Below are 16,988 nucleotides of genomic sequence, written 5' to 3' on the forward strand. Positions count from 1 at the left end.
CCTACGCTCCTTCGCCGTCCCCGGCGGCTACGACCTCGCCGACGTCTGTCACGGCCTCCTCTGCTACGTGCACCGCGCCGGCGGCCCCGAGGCGCCGGCGGTGGTGTGCAACCCGGCCACGGGCGAGACGCTGGCGCTGCCCAAGCCGCCCCCGCTCGCCGCCAAGGGCAGGAAGCACCTCTTCGCCCTGGGATTCAGCCCGCCTACCAACGAGTACAAGCTGTTCAGGTTCTCGCCCTTCTCCATGGACGTGTACACCTTAGGCGACACCGCCGGGTGGCGGCAACATTTGCGCAGCTGGTCATCTTGTCCAACCCAAACCACGGCCTGGGCGCCATTGCTGATCGACGGCAAGCTATACATGCCGACGAATTGCTGGAAGCGGGTGCTGGTCGTCGACGTGGTCACCGAGACGTGCCGCTCGTACGGTCTCCCCGATGTAAAGACTTTTGATGGCGTGCCGCTAGTGGGTGCCTTTGAGCTCGAAGGCCGGCTGTGCCTCGCCATCCACAAAGTCATCCATGACCTTCCCCGGGGCCTCAACCATTGGGTCACGATGTCGCCACCGCCGGAGGACGACGGCAACGAAGCGCCGCTCTGGGAACCGCGACATAGGTTTGACATCGACGAATTCTACGCGACCAAGCCTTGGAGCGCCTGGGCCGATGATGGCGGCGAGATGCTATGCTACATGCACGGCAACACCCTGCACAAGTATGACAAGAGAGGACGCCCGCCGATAAGTGAACAGCTCCGGCTCCCAGAGATACCATCAGCATGGAGATCTTCGAAATGCCGCTGGAGCATCCATGGGGGTTACCATCTCACCCTGCTCTCTCCTCTTACCTTTGCCTTGCCGCCTTCCAATGACAAACACCAATTCAAGCACACCCTCTCACGTGTACTGTACGACGCCATCCGTCGGTGAGGAAAGCAGAGGAATATATATGAAACTTAGCTCACAAAAAAAGTTTTACTCGTCATTTTGTGAAGAAAATTCAGTCATAACTTTGCTTCGTATTTGACAAAGTTAGTGTCTGCTTATGGTGATAAACTATATGACTACTACAGCAACAAAAAAAAAAACAAGAAGAGGAGAGGATAAACCAAGCATGTCTGCTTATTTTCATTACTCTATGATCTGAACCATATTCGGAATATGATTTATCATACGTGCAGTTTGTGAAAGAAAGTGAATTTCGTGATATGTGAAATACAATTTGTGGTATGTGAAACATGCGTGAGGCTAGTGTATGTGTATGATTCAGACATTTCTATGATCCAGTTTATGAAATCTGTGAAAATGTTGAAATTTCAGCCTTTCGAAATTAGAAAAATAGCTGGGAAACTATTAATTACAAATATCAAAATATGTGAAAATGCAGAAGTTGCAGTTTCTAAAATAGTTGGGATACGTATTTTAATTGTGATTTGTGAAATAGGAGTAGTTCCTAGTGTTTAGTTAATGAAATTAAAATTTTGGAAATTTTGCAGGTTTTAAATAGTTGTTATGACTTTTAAATAATATGAAATCTTTCTAGAATAATTGAAATATATAAAAATGGTTGAAAACAATTTATTGAAACAATGAAACGGTTGAAATCAGACTTTTTATTTTTTGAAAATATCCGACGAACGTCAGATATCTGGCATTTATCCAACGAACGCATCGACTATCATTCGATCTTCTGGCACGAATCGCGGAGCAAGGATGGTGCCGCCCATGACCTCCTTAAGGAATGACATGGCGTTTACCACTTGGCCCGAAATTGTCTTGTGAACAATGCAGTAAAAGTTGCTATATATATGCTTTGAAGGTTGTTTTAAATTCGGCTTGAATTAAAATAACCAAAAATCTCAATTTATTTTCACTTTTGAAAGAACAAAAACCCGTTTCTTTTTTCTATTAAAACCATGACATCTTTTGTGTCTTCCAAAACATGGCATTTTTACTTCACATGTCAATTTTATTATTAGGAGCATGCCATTTTAATAATTAATAACATGAAGTTTTTATTAATAACTGGATATCACTTTTATTATTAAGAACATGCCATTTTATTAATAAGAGGATGGCCGTTTTATTATTAAGAGCATGTAATTTTAATAAACAATAACATGGCATTTTTATTGTTAAGAGGATGGTGTTCTTATTATTAAGAGCATGCCATTTTTATTATTAAGAGGATGCCATTTTTATTTTTATGGCATGGCAATTTTTTCGTTTTTGACCATGGGAATTCCTGTGTTTTTTTATATTTTCGGAAAAAATATAGAATCTAATTTGGGCTTATTGAGATAAAAATATTTTTTATCTAGAGGATGGCAATTTTTAATTTTAGCATGTCAAATTTTATTTTTTCCTAGATCACAGGACCTTCTTTTCTTTTGATCATACTCATTGTGAATTTATAAATTAGATAAATGGTAGTTTTATAAAGTAGCATGACATTTCTCATAATTCAGATCATGGCAATCAGAGTCCTCTTTTTGTTGATGGCATTTTTCCAGAAACAAATGTTAACTGGGGCACACACCAAAATGTTAACTGGACCCCAATTGCCATTTTTCAATATTTTATATCTTCGTATCAAAGGAAAGCAGATTTTCCTTTTTTTCGCCCTCGACCATCGAGATTTTCAACAACTCCGGAAATGACCGCTTTACACCATAGAGTATTGAAATTCCATAGCAAATGGTTTTGAACAGTCACAAGAAATAGCCCAAATTCTCCGGAGCAACTGGGCAAGAGGATGGAGAGAAACCCATTGGAATTATCAGAGAAAACAAAAAAAAAGCACACTTTTTCTTTAATCATTAGTACTTCAACAAACGCTATGACTAAAGAAAAAGTGTGCTTGTTTTCTTTAGTGAGAAACATGGTGGGCGGTGGCTACACACCTTTCAAATTAGCCAGCACCACCCATCCTTTCTTCCTCCTCGAGAAATATCAGCGCCCGGGCCCACTGTCATCCGCAGCAGTTCCGTGCGAAGGCTATTTAACTGACGTGTGGAAAAAGCGAGCAAGAAATTTACATTCTTCTCCTCCCCCCTCCTCCGGCGATGACCGCCGGTCTCCTCCTCGGCGACGCCGCCGCGGCCCCGCGCGCCCGCATCGCCGTCTGCCGGCCGCGCCTGCACCTCTGCGGCTGGGCCCCGAGGCCCCACCACGGCTGCCGCCTCTCCCGCGGCCGGGGGCGCGCGCCGGCCAGGTTCGCCGCGTCCGCGTCGGGCGGCGGGCGGGGCGGATGGGACGAGCCCTCGGAGGAGGAGGTACGACGGGAGAGGGAGGCGGAGATGGCGCGGCGGCTGAAGGAGGCGGAGGAGATGGACGAGCTGGAGCGCACCGCCGAGGAGCTGCAGAGCCGGGCCGCCCCCGACGACGAGTCCGAGGAGGAGAAGCGCGAGCGCGTCCGCCGCGAGCTTCAGAAGGTCCCCAACCTCTCTACTCCACGGCCACAGCTTCATACCGCCACCGCCGCGTTGTTGATTGCAGATTGCCTAGTAGCACTGCAGCACATGTGCACAGCCACACTGGCACTGACGCCGCAGAACCAAATTAGCATGAAGAGGGGGGGATTAGAATTGGATAGAACCAAGCTACACACCACTAGCTAGTTTACTGCTTATAATTTGTTATCATCCCATCTGTACCTACATTATTCTACAATTGGATACTTGCAGAACATGGGGAAGTAGGATGATCATACTGGGTGTGTGTTTGCATTGCAGGTGGCCAAGGAGCAGGCTGAGAGGAGGGCGACGGGGAAACAGATGTTCGATCTGGGGCAAAGGGCGTATGGGAAAGGGATGTATGGCCGCTCCATCGAGTTCTTGGAGGCCGCACTCACCATCATACGTCCCTCCTCGCTCCTCGGCGGTGAGGTAGTATCTATCTATATTGGACATATCATGCTATTGCTATGAGATATTGAGATCCATGCGTATGAGGTTACCTGTAGTCTGCTCACTGGTATGCTAGCTATGCCGGTGTCTTGTGTTGCCTATGTTATACATAGTGAAGTGACATCAGATGTACTAAATGGTCATTTAAGCGAGTTAATGAAGGATGAAACCAACACCACTTATGTGGAACAAGAATATAGCTAGAGCCAGGGAGAACCGAAATATTTCTTCCAGAGAGCACTCGCGCCAAGGTGCATCGCTCCCTCATTTATTCTTAGAAAATTTCACAACTCACTACATATAGGCATCCCTTACTTATATGAATCCTTCAAAACCATGGACAGAAGTTTGCGCACCTGATTGCTAACTTTTCCAAACTGGTATTTAGAAGAATAAAGTGATGGGAGTGAACATTTAAATCGGTGAGAATGACTAAATTAAGCCTGAGCATAGAAGTTATTTACTTTGTGGTAAACTGGGAACTAGAAAGCTTCACATAATTGGAATTACGTTGGAGTTCCTTCTCGTTTGGTGAGCAGGGATGCCGAAAGCAAATGCTCTTGATGCTCGGTATAGTTTACAGGCAGTTGAATGCACTGCAGGTAAGTATGCAAAATGAATGGACTTAGTGGCGGTTGGCACATTTCATTGCTAGCTTGTTATCACAACCTTAGCTGCATCTCAACCTACGAGAAAGACCGGCATTTTGCATTGAGAATTGAAATTATTCTTCGTGTGCATATATTAAGATCAAGCTAGCATCATCCTGTATGATCAACATATGAGCAGCTTGTGTCACCCGGCCCAGTTCACTGATTTCAATGAACCTTGATCATGGCTGTAAACTATGATGAAAGATCCTGTATAGGTGCCTTCGTGACATCTACTGCCTGCCCTCACTTCCAGATTCAAATTTGGCTTGCAATGGCATACGATGCCAATAGGCGGCACAAGGAATCCATAGCATTGTACAAAGAATTGGAGAATACACATCCAATGATTAGCATCAGGAGACAAGCAGCTGAATTCCGGTACATTGCTGAGGCGCCCAAGTTGAAGATCTCCAACGATGAGGTGGTCACGATACCGCAAATTGGATCTAGCTGGGACTGGTTAGTTATCTTTCTGACACCTTACTATTTGTTCTCTCACCATCTCTGTGCCTGACAGCTACTTTGGTTTCTCTCTGCATGTGAGCGTTGTTTGAGTTAAGTGACACCTTCAAGCAAAACATTAAACAAATAAAATGGACTTTTCTTGGCTGTCAACAATGCGTAAAGGAGAATTTTTTATTTTCAGTCACATATCTGCTTTAGCGGCTAGTATATGAAGTATTAAACGCTGCTGAACTGTACTTATTTTATACTGTAAACTGGTTGTTTGTTGCTATGCTACCACATATGACACTGTGTAACTAAATAGTTTTTTGGTTGCAAGTATAGCATTTTATTAAATTCTTCTTTCCACAACAAAATAATTTTGGCTACTTATCATAAGTAAATGTCTGTTAATTTTGATTGACCTCATTTTCTAGCTAATTATACATCCTGGATTTAGTTTCCTTTTGTACTCTTGGTTTGAACACTTTAACTGGAGTCAGAACTATGACATACAGCACCATGTGAGTAGGCAACATTGTCTGCATTCTGCAAGAGATTTTCCATGTAGTTACAGCTTACATAGAAATATCATACCCTTCCATTTCATGCAATGGAAACTATCTGTCAATTCGTTCTTCTGGATTAAACATTCTAATTTGCCACGTGCTGTTGCATTAATCAGGTACGCTGGGACATGGAGTGACAAGATCCAAGAGCAAGAGGACAAGAAAAGAAAGATGGTGGCCGCCGCGAGCCAACCGGAGCCGTCGACGAACGTCTTCGGCAACCTGTTCCTCCTGCGGCCGCCGAGCGAGTGGAAGAAGAGCGCCTGGGCGATCGTCACCCTGTGGGCCGTGCTGATCGGGACAGCGTTCTATCTGCAGAGATGAACAACTCCTGCAAGTCCTGAAGAGACCATTGACACTCTCATCCTCCATGGTCGCTCGCGCGGATAACAGTGAGATTGCAGCAAGGGATGTCCTGAGCCTGCATCGGCACTGCAGGCGTTGAAGGAGAATTGCATTTGTTATTTTAGGTGTGCTATCCAGGGAAGCTATACATTTCCTTAAAAAGAAAAAAAGAAAGAAAAGAGGAAAGCTATACATATTCCCTTGTGTACTGGCATAGCCCAGAAAATACTATTTTCCCACTGAATGTAAATACCAATTAGAGATGTAATCTAACAAAAAAATGCTTATTGGTCCTATATTGATTCTTTAGAAAACTCGGCTATGAATATAATGTTAAAGAAACGTGTTCTTATGTGCTTGTGGTAAGAGAAAATTGAGCTCAGTGCCACCACACACACACACACACAAAAACATATACTCCCTCCGTTCCGAATTACTTGTCTTAGATTTGTCTAGATACGGAGGTATCTAGCACTAAAATGAGTGTAGATACATCCGTATCTAGACAAATCCAAGACAAGTAATTCGGAACAGAGGGAGTAGATAACAAAAAAATATATATCTGCCTTGTATGCCAGCTCTTGGTCATGATGGTGCCGAGCTATACCTTGTTCCCCACTCTCGATAACAAAGTTATCTCTGGGGTATTTCATGAAGATGCTGGAATTTGTTTTGTTAATAGGCCCTGTTTGGTTCAGCTGTGGATTTCTAAAAGCGGCTGTAAAAAGATCTGCTATGGAGAAACAATTGTGGAAAATCTGATGTGAAAAAGATGTAGGTCATTTGGCAAACCAACTGATACAGGTTTTTCAGATTTTGGCCCGCAGCGGAATCAGATTTTAGAAAGCACGTCCTGGGCTGCTTCCGCTTTTGGTTCAGATTTTGGCAGCGGATTTCTGGAATCGGATTCTGCTAGGTTCGCCCTTTGGTTCAGATTCTGCTGCGCGGCAGCGAAATCCGTCGATAAAAACTGAACCAAACATGGCCTATATGATTTTCTATGTATGCTCCTCATGCTCAATATGAAACATTCCCATTTTTTTTTTTTGAAATTCTCCTCATGCTTAATCTGATCAAACCATGCCTGTCTTCTACTTATCAGTTACTTTATTTTATTTCTTGATGAGAGGACGAAGGATGGAACGTGGCTGTTGTGCCTTTTGACCTGTTCTCGTTGTTTTTTTAGGTTCTCTCTGAAAAATGAAAATAGAAGAAGCAGGTATAGAGAGACTAGAGAGAGAGAGAGAGAGAGAGAGAGAGGAAGCCCATTTTGGGCCCTGGAAAGGAATGGTCCGGCCCAGGACGGTGGCGAGGCGACCGAGACGACACGACCCACCACCTCCGGGACCAGCGGCCGCAGAACCCACCACCCCCCTCCTCTCTCACTTTCGTTCCCCTCCGCTGCCTTCGCTTCGGTTTGCTCTCCCTCCCCACCTTGAACCCCCACTTCTCCCCTCCCTCTTCTCTAGGGTTTAGCGGCCGAGCTCGCTCACTTGCTACTCCGGCAGCGGCTTCGGGTGGGCGGGCGGGCGATGGCCGCGCGGCCGGCCGTCGCGGCGGCGGCGGCGGCGGCGGTGGCGCTGGTGGTGGCCGCCTCCGCGCTGCTGTGCGCCTCGGCGGCAGCGGCAGCGGCGGGCGGGCCCCACATGGCGGACCTCAGCGTGCTGCTGCCCCCGCGCATGACCAGGCCCGTCGAGTACCGACTCGTCGGCGGGGACGGCTGCTTCACCTGGTACGCGCGCGCGCTCACACGCTTCGGTTACTTCTTCTCCTCGCTCTTGTCCGTGGGGCGGCGCGCCTCGCCGCTGCCTCTGTTACGCCGCGCGAATCCGTGGCGCTGTGTGGTTACTGGCTGTGCCGGGGCCTGCGATTAGGGTGGTTCATGTCGCGTGAGTTGTTTAGTGCGCTCGCTTGCATGTTTGGGGGTGTATCGATGCCGATCCTGGCGATGACGCAGCAGCGGTAGTATTCCTCGGTTTAGCTTGAGGTTTGAAGGTCTCGTGTGCTTTGAGTGAGTGGTTTCGTTAGTCTCTTAATCGACAAGTTAACTGGACTATTTTGCTATATTTCCGTCATACACCTTTGATTTATTTAGTGACTGCAGACTGGGAAACATGCCATGTGTACCTTAATTCCCAATTTAGTAGCTGTCTTCTGTCATACACCATTGATCCATCGAAGTTGCTCAAATTTGAGGTGGTCTACACCGTTTGAAGCTCCTGTATCTTGTGCACTTGAATCTGGATTACGCATCAATGTGGTTGTTTGCTACTTGTTTTAAGATTCTGTAGCCAGTTGTAGAATGATACTTCATGATTTGAGACTGTTTTTGGACCATGCTCCAATCCCTTAGATGGACATTGGGGTAGTGTTTCAGTGTACATTTTGATGAGGTTAAAATTACAGGTCATTGGATCATCATGATATTATATCAGTTAGGCCAGAGTACAACGACAGCAGCAGATGCTCAACGAGCGCTCGTTTGGCATCAATCGCCCCTTACAGTGGCCGCAAGGAGACCTCTGTCTACGCCACTGATATTATTAGTGGAATCACAATACACTGCAAAGTTTTCGTCGACAAAATCTCTCGGATCAGGATTTTCCATCATTCTGTTAAAATTGACCTGGATGAAATCGCCACATTGCGTGTTCATGCCTTTGATGATGAAGGTTATTCTTCGTATACTCTTTCCATTCTTTAACAGAACAATAGTCATGTGTCACTCTTGCAACAGAAAGACCCATTGCCCTGTTTATGCCTCACTGAAAGTACTTTATAAACTGTGATACTGCTTTTGCTGTTTTGCATTACTCTTGCACGTTGCTGATGGGGCATCCATGTTATTGTTTGTTGGATCATTCCAAATTCCAAATATTCATGAAGTCTGTTCCATGCGATTAATAAGCACCATTGTATATTATAGTATATGAGTTATTGGTTATTTAGTTTTGGTAAGCACAACCTAGAATTCTTTAGACTGATGAGCCCCCCTCTGTGGTTGAGTTTCTCCTGACACTGGTTCTTGACTGTTACTGCTTCTTTTCCTTGGTCTAAAAACGTGCTAGTGGAATAATTAATTGCATAGTTCCATTAGCCATTTTCTCCATCCGGTTACTTTTTATAATAGTATTTCAATGCTGGGTTGTATGGCTTAATTTTTTCATTTTGATTCAGAAAACGTGTTCTCGACATTGGTGGGATTGCAGTTTATGTGGCAGCTTACCCCGACGACGCTTGATAACAGTAACCATCATCTTGCTCATATTCCACTGAAAGAAACACATTTAAGTGACTGCAGTGGTTTTTGTGTTGAGATGAATGCGCGGTTTGAGCTTGAAGATAGGGTATGATAATATATTTACACACTATCTTGTTTTCGCTTTAGCTCTAGCAAACATTCAGTTTCATATAAAAATATATGTTCTGAATTCTGTTGTAATACTTCTGGCAGGATCTTGGTTCTGATTTCTTTGTTGTGAAGGGTGTTGGGATTGGCCAAGAGGTCGTTAGTGCTCAGTTATTTGAACCACAGTTTGAGCATGTGAGTGACACGATCACTTTAACTGTCGCTGAAGCTATGTCGCTAGAGCCCCCATCACCCGTCCTTGTAACTCTTGGTGTCTTGGTGAATTTCAAACTCAAAATTTTTCGACAAAAGATTGCCCAAGGTACTCTCTAAATGTTGATTTTGTTGCCACAAGACATCTAATTATCTATTGAAGCATACCAACCAGTTTGATTTTATTCAGAAAGTGGAGTGTGGTGTCATGTCATATATTAAGTGTACCTTAACCAATTTCAGTTTAATCAGAAAGTAAACTGTGGTGCCATGTCATATATGAAAGCACATCAGAAGAGGACCACACTTAAAAGTTACGCTACCATGGCAGATAAACGATTTACATACAACAGAATGTTTATTCAATGGAAAACAAAGAAACTGGTTTAGATGCTTGCACTGAAATCCCCATTTTTAAATGCTGCACTTTGGTTTAGTGGCATGCTCCTTTAGTATAATTTTAAGAAAACTTCTGCTAAAACTTCTTTTATTGGATATCTGCTAATGAAAGCTAACAGGTCTTCTCCCTTTTTGTTAGTGGTTAATTTACCATCACAATACCATCTTTGGCATGTGAAGAACTCTTCGGTGGCCCAAGTGGATAGTTCCTTGGGTGTTGTACATACTTTGAGTCTGGGATTTACTGATGTCGTTGTTGAAGACACAAGAGTTTCTGGCCACCAACAAGTATCATCTCTACGTGTTGTTATTCCACGGACACTCTTCCTCTATCTAGTTCCTGTCATGGATGATTCTGGTCATTTTCATGGGATAACAAGTATTCCATCCTCAGAAGTGTGGTACGTTTTTCCTGGTCAAAAGTATATGGTTCTTGCGAAAGCTTTCGCAGAGGGATTTGATGCTAGAGAGATATTTATTACAGAGGTACTATTCATCTGATCTTATGCATTTGATTACTTGGTCTCTTTGTTGGTTACTTACTATTGGACACACGAATAATGCGCAGACGATCATTAGATCTAAATAAAAGGTCTTGCGTAATACTTGCAATGTTTAGTTTACTATGGCCAAAATATTTAGCAAAAAAATATAACATTGACCAACAGGCACTAGCACCTGTTGGCAGGCCTTGAACACCTGTGGGCACCAGCACCTCTATTTAACCAAGTGAGCTTGGTTCTGCAAAGCTGCATTTACATGATTCTGTTCTGTGAAGTAATTGGGTGACCGGCCATGCACAGAAATTAACATGAACACCAAAATTCAAAATTATGCGTGAAGTACTATGTTTTACTGATTAATATGAATATGAATTTATCAATACATCAGCAAGCCACAAGTGCCAGCCTCTGAATTCTAGATGTATTTTCCATAATAAGTTCACTCCTGTGCTTCGTGCGGATAAATGCAGTCATGCATGCTTGTGTCAGCAGAACTGAATATTCACATCAAATATTTTGCATGCATGTGCATGCTTCTATCCGCCCTTGTACATGAAGTTAACAAACAATCTTCAGTATTCATGCCTGTAAATCCTGTTCATCTCATCTTTATACATGTACTCATGCATTCTTTAGTACACGCGTCTGCGCAATGTTATGCATAATAGATGAATGTATGGAGAAGGAACACCACGTCCTTTATGTTGAGAAAATGAACCTGAACAGCTATAGTGATTTTACCATTTGAGCACTTTGGTTATGGATTCGTTGTTCTGGCCATATACTACATGGAATCTTATTTTGTTCATTTAATACCCTTGTTTTTTGTTGGCAGGAAAACAATCTTAGATTGGAGAGCAGCACAGTGGAACTTTGGAACTTATCACAGGTTCCAGATAACTCTTTAGGTTCCTATGAAGTGCAAACTTCTAGATTGCTATTCCCCATTTCTCAGGGAGAAGGATATTTAGTTGCTGCCTTAACCTACCAAGCAGAGGCATCTGGATCAGCAAAGGTACATTTCATGCATATTCATGTTATTTCTAGCTTTCTTCTCGGGGTGGTTCTCACTTGTATTGTATGCAAAGAACATTAAATTGGTGTTGGCAGTTCATAATTAAGCAACAAAGGTTTCTGATTGCTGGATTGGCACATTCCATTCTAGGTTCTCAAGCTGCTGCAAAAAGTTAATGTATGCAGTAAAGTGAAGGCAACCTGGGATGAGGGAACGGATAACTCCAATATTATTTATCTACCCTGGGTTCCTGGAGTTTATCAGGAGGTCGAACTGATGGCAGTTGGAGGTATGTTTGTCGTGATATCTTCAGTCTTAACCCACTTTTGGTTTGTAAATGGATTTGACTGGTATTCTTTTTGTACTCAACTGAAGGTTGTGGTAAGACGCCGGAGGACTACAAGTTATTTTCGTCTGATGAAAGTGTTGTTTCTGTGTCTGATTCCCATACTGTGCGTGCTAAAAAGCCTGGTCAAGCTGTCATCAAAGTAGTTTCTACCTTTGATTTCCTGAATTTTGATGAGGTATGTGAATATATAATCTCCTTCGTATATTGTTATTCTGATCTCTCCTAAACTACTGGTCTTTACTCTTATCTACTTTAAACATGTAAAGGTCACTCGCTAGGAAATCTAATTATTTCATTCTGCACTAGTACTAAGCTTGGGATCTGCGAGATCTATATTTTGTGTTGAACTATTGTACTTTGAACTTAAGAAAGACTGCTTTGCCTACTTTTCCTTTCTGTTCTTTATAACACACCTGCTTGTGTGTGCCTTTTTTTGATTGAAATGCCATCTTAGTAGCAAAAATACATTAAAATAATGACTTATAATAGAATGGGAATTGTTGGCCTGTTGCTTCTCTGCAAACAAACACCTGCGGCCAGCAAAAGCCATAAACTAAAATCTTACTGCTGTGTATAGTTACTGTTAAAACATTATGTAGAGAATGTGTATTGTTCCTGCTGTTTAATAATGCTTTAGTAGTCAAATAATATATGCCTTGTTTCTCTTCCACTATTTTCTCCTCTGGACTTTTCCTTCTGTGTAGCAAAAAACTTCAAATTAGAGGGCACACCTAATAAGGGCTCCTTTGGTTCAAAGGAAAAATGGAGGAAAAACGTAGGAATAGGAAATATTCCTATGGTGATACTATTCATGCCTTTGGTTCGAAGGAATGGGATAAAGGAAATAGTTAAGGAAATTTCCCTCTGATCTCAGTTCAAAGGAAAAACGTAGGAGGTCCTTCTCAAATACCTATGCACGAAGAACGAGACTAAGATCCTTAGTGGCATAATAACATTCTAACTATATATTTTCGTGTGGTTTGACTTTGATTTGACCGTGTTTATTAGGATTCCCGTGTTTTTCCAATTTCTATGAACCAAACACCAAAGTTGATAGAATTCCTTTGTTTACCAGTCCTCTGCTTTGCACATGCATTCCTATCATATTCTGTGTTTTTCCTATTCCTGCGTTTTTAGAATCCAGCGAACCAAATTATTTAGTAGTCTATGCATCTTCTTAAAGATGCAAAAACGTACTAACCGGCTGCCTGATGTATCTTTTCCATCTAATACCTATTTGCACTAGCTCATGCACAAGCACACCACGCTCGCATATGCTATTTGTGTATGCAACTATGCATGCAGTCATGTGGTCCAATCACTTAATAGGCATGTCCTCTTGTCTGTACTTTTAACTGTGTTGTAACTTGATTGCGTAGGGTCTGTTTCTTTCTTTTCTTTTATGAGTGAACTTTCTTCTGTACGGCCTTAGTACTCCACCTACATGTTTTCATTCGTCTTTCATTTAAGCAAGTTGCCAAGTCAGTTTTTTCAGCTCATTATGTTTGCTTCATAACACAGATCATTATTGAAGTATCCTCTCCTTCAGCACTGGCTATATTGCCAATCTTTCCTGTGGAGGTGGCTGTTGGAACACAACTTCATGCTGCTGTGGCATTTAAAACATCTAATGGTGATTAACATGATATAGGCTGGCTATTTTGTGATCTGAAAACACTGTTATTTATTTCTAATAGCTGTTCATAATGTTTCTCTTTGCAGGACACCCGTACTCGAGATGTGATTATTTTAATGCTTTTATAAGGTGGAGTCTACTATCTGAGAATCAAACTTTTGAAGTTGTTGATGCATCCGAGGCTTTGACTGTTGAGGCCTTAAAGCATCATAGTGGTTCTTCGGCACAATATGGCAATCCTTGTGCCTGGATATCTCTAAATGCATCTGCTGCTGGTCGAGCCACAATAGTTGCGACGTTTTCCTCCGAGTCTGATTCCTATTTTGAGACTTTTAATGAGCCTATTTTTCTGAAGGCCACATCAAAAGTATCTGCATATTATCCTCTTCTGGTACTCCAAGCAGGAAATGGAAACCAGTTTGGTGGTTACTGGGTTGACTTATCTAGATTACAGAGTGGAATTCAGAACATGGGTAACAACTCTCCCATGGAGCTGTACTTGGTTCCTGGATCAACCATGGATGTGTTTCTCTTTGGAGGGCCTGAACAGTGGGACAAAGTGGTTGATTTTGTAGAAACTGTTGATGTTGTTGGCGCACTAGAAAATTATATCATTGGCTCTACTGCTGTGCAAAAAATATCTAGTGGACTATACCGAGTTTCTTGCCAAAGCAAAGGGATCTTTGTAAGCACTTTCAATACTGCTATCAGTTGATTCAATTCTAATGCATTGCTTCCTCGCTGAATACATTCAATTTATCAATTTTTTTCTGTAGAAACTGTTGTTTTCGCGCGGAAACATGATTGGGAAGGATCATCCTGTGCCTGCTGTTGCCAAATCAGAGCTATCGATTGTTTGTGACTTACCATCAGCAGTAACATTGATTGCAAATGAAAATGGTATGATCATGCTCTTTTTCATTGATAATCCAGTATGATTCATAAATTACTGTATGCCTTTGATAAGTACCTTTTACAGTCTCATTCTGTGAAGCTTAGATGTGGCACTTATATCCATTTTTGACACTTCGACAGAAAACCGGCTTGATATTTTGGAAGCGGCAAGTAAAGCTGACCGTAGCCCCAATAGGCTGCAAGTATCTCCTGTTGTAATCTCAAATGGAAGAAGCATCCGTCTAGCTGCTGCTGGTGTACATCAAAATGGAAGATTTTTTTCCAATTCGTCCTCTCTTTGCTTGAGATGGGAAGTCACTGAATGTGAGGGACTTGCTTACTTGGATCAAGACGAAGATGCTGAAATGTTAGAACAGTCATCTTGGGAGAGGTTTCTTGTCCTACACAATTCGACGGGAATGGTTAGTATGGCTTGCAGTCCACACCAACTGCTTTGAATGTTGAGTTTAACATCAAGTAGATACTTGTCCTTAGCACTCATATTTTGTTGATGAATCCACTTCTATATATGAGCAATGGTACAGTAGTTTGCAGAATGTTGAGGATCTAATTAAGAATAGTATGTCCTCCTGTGGTTTAAAGTTCTGATGCATAATTTAACCTTTTTCAATATTTGAACTTCCAGTGCACTGCCCGTGCTACAGTCATTGGCTTTTCTTCCAGAATTGCTAGCAAAACCCGTGAAGAACACATGTTTCTTCCAAGTGAACATGACAATCTCACAGATGCTATTCAGTTGCAGGTAAATCATACTAGATTTCTTTTGGGGTTGATTATTTCCTTGATTTTGCTAACATGTTTATCTACTCATTTTTGGTTTACCCAGATTGTTTCTTCGTTAAGAGTCACTCCAGCGTATGTCTTGTTAGTTTCCCATCGTGAAGCACAGGTATGTAATGGCTATTCTAAATTCTCTGCATCATAGAATAATTTATCATTTTTCTTCTTCTACTTGTGCTCTGATGTATTTGTGCTACAGGAAACCTTAGCTGTCAGTGGTGGCACGTGCTTTCTAGATGCCTCTACCAATGACACACATGTGGTCCAAATAGTTCAACATCCAGGGAAGGCCCTATGTTCCCAGTTGATTCTTGGTGCTAGAGGCTTAGGCAGTGCTGTCGTGACAATTCAGGACATTGGCCTTTCTCCTAGAGTATCGACTAGTTCTCTGGTATATTCCTTTGCCACTGTGCCCCTGATTTTCTCAGTATTTCGTTTTGCTTATGAGTTATGAGTTGTATCAACCAAGTGTATTTTATTGCTTGCCATGTTTGACCTGTTACGCCTATCGCACTCCCATTTAGCCATTTAGCATATTTCTTGAGATGATAAAACTTGTAGTATACACCTGCCATCATTAATGGCCACGCTAACTCTCATCAAATTATTTCGCAGCAATACAGGCGTATTAATCTTCGTTTCTGCCCACTATTTGTCAAAATGACAACAACTTGCATGTTGTATATGCTATTGCAGGTTAGAGTTGCAAATGTTGACTGGATTCAGATATTGTCAGAAGAGCACATCAGCATTATGGTACAGTGATATGCTTTCATTGTTGCCAATTTATTTTCTCCAGATGCTAAACCTTTTTGGGGTTTATTTCCTTGACACCTTGCTTTGTTTCTAGGAAGGAACCACAAAAGATTTTCAAATTTCAGCTGGGACCCAAGATGGACAAGTCTTCGGAGATTCTCAGGTTTGCTAGTGCCACTATGCACAATTTCCCCCCATTGATTGTATTTGTTGGTGTTAATTCTTCTCTCGTTGCACTGGCAAGCTTCTGTTCAATCAACTATACCAGATCTAATATCTTCAAATCTCAAGTAATTTTTTAGGTCCAATCCACGTTTTTATAATCCTTCTCTCTTTCCAAAACTTTGTAGCATCTCAACTGAATGCATTTTTCTGCCCCCTGTTGGCCTTCCATGTGTTTGATTGTTACAGAAATTTGCTGCTATCATCTGGGAGTAATACCACCTCCTCGTTTCACCTTAATAAAGCCAAATGTACACTGTTGCTGTTTCTAGGACTGGTCAGTGTGGTCTGGATTCAAATATCACTTAACTGTGCATTCATTTTCAATGCCCAGCATGCATGAAAATCGGTCAGTACAAGCTGTATATGTATAAGTTATTAAGTTCATCACAGAGTACAGTGCTGCACAGTATAGGGACACAAAATATGTGAATCTCAGAGTAAGAACTAATGCTGGATCTAGGTTGCTAGGTACCCTCTGGGGGTAGAAAATGATCTCTTGGTATTTATTACTGTCACCTCTTTCCATTTACCAATTTCTTTCTTTGCAGTACAAGTACATGGGAATTGAGGTACATCTTGGTGATGAAATTCTGGATCATGTTAATCCAAGCGAGTCGCTGGATGGACCAAAATTTTCAGTTAAAGCTGCAAAAACTGGGACAACATCTCTTTATGTAAGTTGACAATCAATATATTGTTGGTTTGAGATGCTTATTGTCTGGCAGCCCTCATTATGTCTCCAATCTTCAGGTTAGTACTAAGCAACGCTCTGGGCAAAGAGTTTTGAGTCAGGTTATAAATGTGGAAGTGTACAAACCACTGCGAATACATCCTGAGTACATCTACCTCACACCGGGTGCCTCTTTTGTGGTAATCATTACCTTGACCCCTAAAATTAATGTCGCCTATATGTGGTTATTGCATTTCCTCA

The 16,988-nt window shown here is 42.3% G+C and overlaps 2 protein-coding genes across 2 annotated transcripts in view; both read left to right on the top strand.

Moving 5' to 3' along the window:
• The first annotated feature begins 2,972 nt into the window (after positions 1-2,972).
• Positions 2,973-6,268, top strand: LOC123104874 (eukaryotic translation initiation factor 5B). The gene is made up of 4 exons (XM_044526800.1): positions 2,973-3,432; positions 3,733-3,885; positions 4,813-5,018; positions 5,689-6,268. The coding sequence occupies exons 1-4, from the start codon at positions 3,064-3,066 to the stop codon at positions 5,894-5,896; spliced, it is 936 nt and encodes a 311-aa protein (XP_044382735.1). The 5' UTR covers positions 2,973-3,063; the 3' UTR covers positions 5,897-6,268.
• A 1,153-nt stretch (positions 6,269-7,421) lies between these two features.
• Positions 7,422-16,988, top strand: part of LOC123104875 (nuclear pore complex protein GP210) — a 16,867-nt gene continuing 7,300 nt past the window's right edge. Inside the window, exons 1-19 of the mRNA XM_044526801.1 lie at positions 7,422-7,649; positions 8,324-8,589; positions 9,095-9,264; positions 9,372-9,588; positions 10,018-10,364; positions 11,217-11,396; positions 11,547-11,685; positions 11,772-11,920; positions 13,267-13,378; positions 13,468-14,066; positions 14,158-14,281; positions 14,417-14,697; positions 14,922-15,038; positions 15,123-15,185; positions 15,276-15,467; positions 15,773-15,832; positions 15,927-15,995; positions 16,606-16,731; positions 16,808-16,927. Coding sequence (XP_044382736.1) covers positions 7,450-7,649; positions 8,324-8,589; positions 9,095-9,264; positions 9,372-9,588; positions 10,018-10,364; positions 11,217-11,396; positions 11,547-11,685; positions 11,772-11,920; positions 13,267-13,378; positions 13,468-14,066; positions 14,158-14,281; positions 14,417-14,697; positions 14,922-15,038; positions 15,123-15,185; positions 15,276-15,467; positions 15,773-15,832; positions 15,927-15,995; positions 16,606-16,731; positions 16,808-16,927 — 3,531 coding nt within the window. The 5' untranslated portion in view covers positions 7,422-7,449. The remainder of the gene's footprint in view (positions 7,650-8,323; positions 8,590-9,094; positions 9,265-9,371; positions 9,589-10,017; positions 10,365-11,216; positions 11,397-11,546; positions 11,686-11,771; positions 11,921-13,266; positions 13,379-13,467; positions 14,067-14,157; positions 14,282-14,416; positions 14,698-14,921; positions 15,039-15,122; positions 15,186-15,275; positions 15,468-15,772; positions 15,833-15,926; positions 15,996-16,605; positions 16,732-16,807; positions 16,928-16,988) is intronic.

This window comes from Triticum aestivum, chromosome 5A (assembly GCF_018294505.1).
Source record: "Triticum aestivum cultivar Chinese Spring chromosome 5A, IWGSC CS RefSeq v2.1, whole genome shotgun sequence".
Taxonomy (NCBI): domain Eukaryota; kingdom Viridiplantae; phylum Streptophyta; class Magnoliopsida; order Poales; family Poaceae; genus Triticum; species Triticum aestivum.

Bases quoted from the DNA above. Each gene is read 5' to 3' on its own strand.
- LOC123104874 (XM_044526800.1), top strand. From the start codon at position 3,064: ATGACCGCCGGTCTCCTCCTCGGCGACGCCGCCGCGGCCCCGCGCGCC. The intron at 3,886-4,812 runs GTAGTATCTATC...CCTCACTTCCAG, and splicing joins CCTCGCTCCTCGGCGGTGAG to ATTCAAATTTGGCTTGCAAT. The intron at 5,019-5,688 runs GTTAGTTATCTT...TGCATTAATCAG, and splicing joins ATTGGATCTAGCTGGGACTG to GTACGCTGGGACATGGAGTG.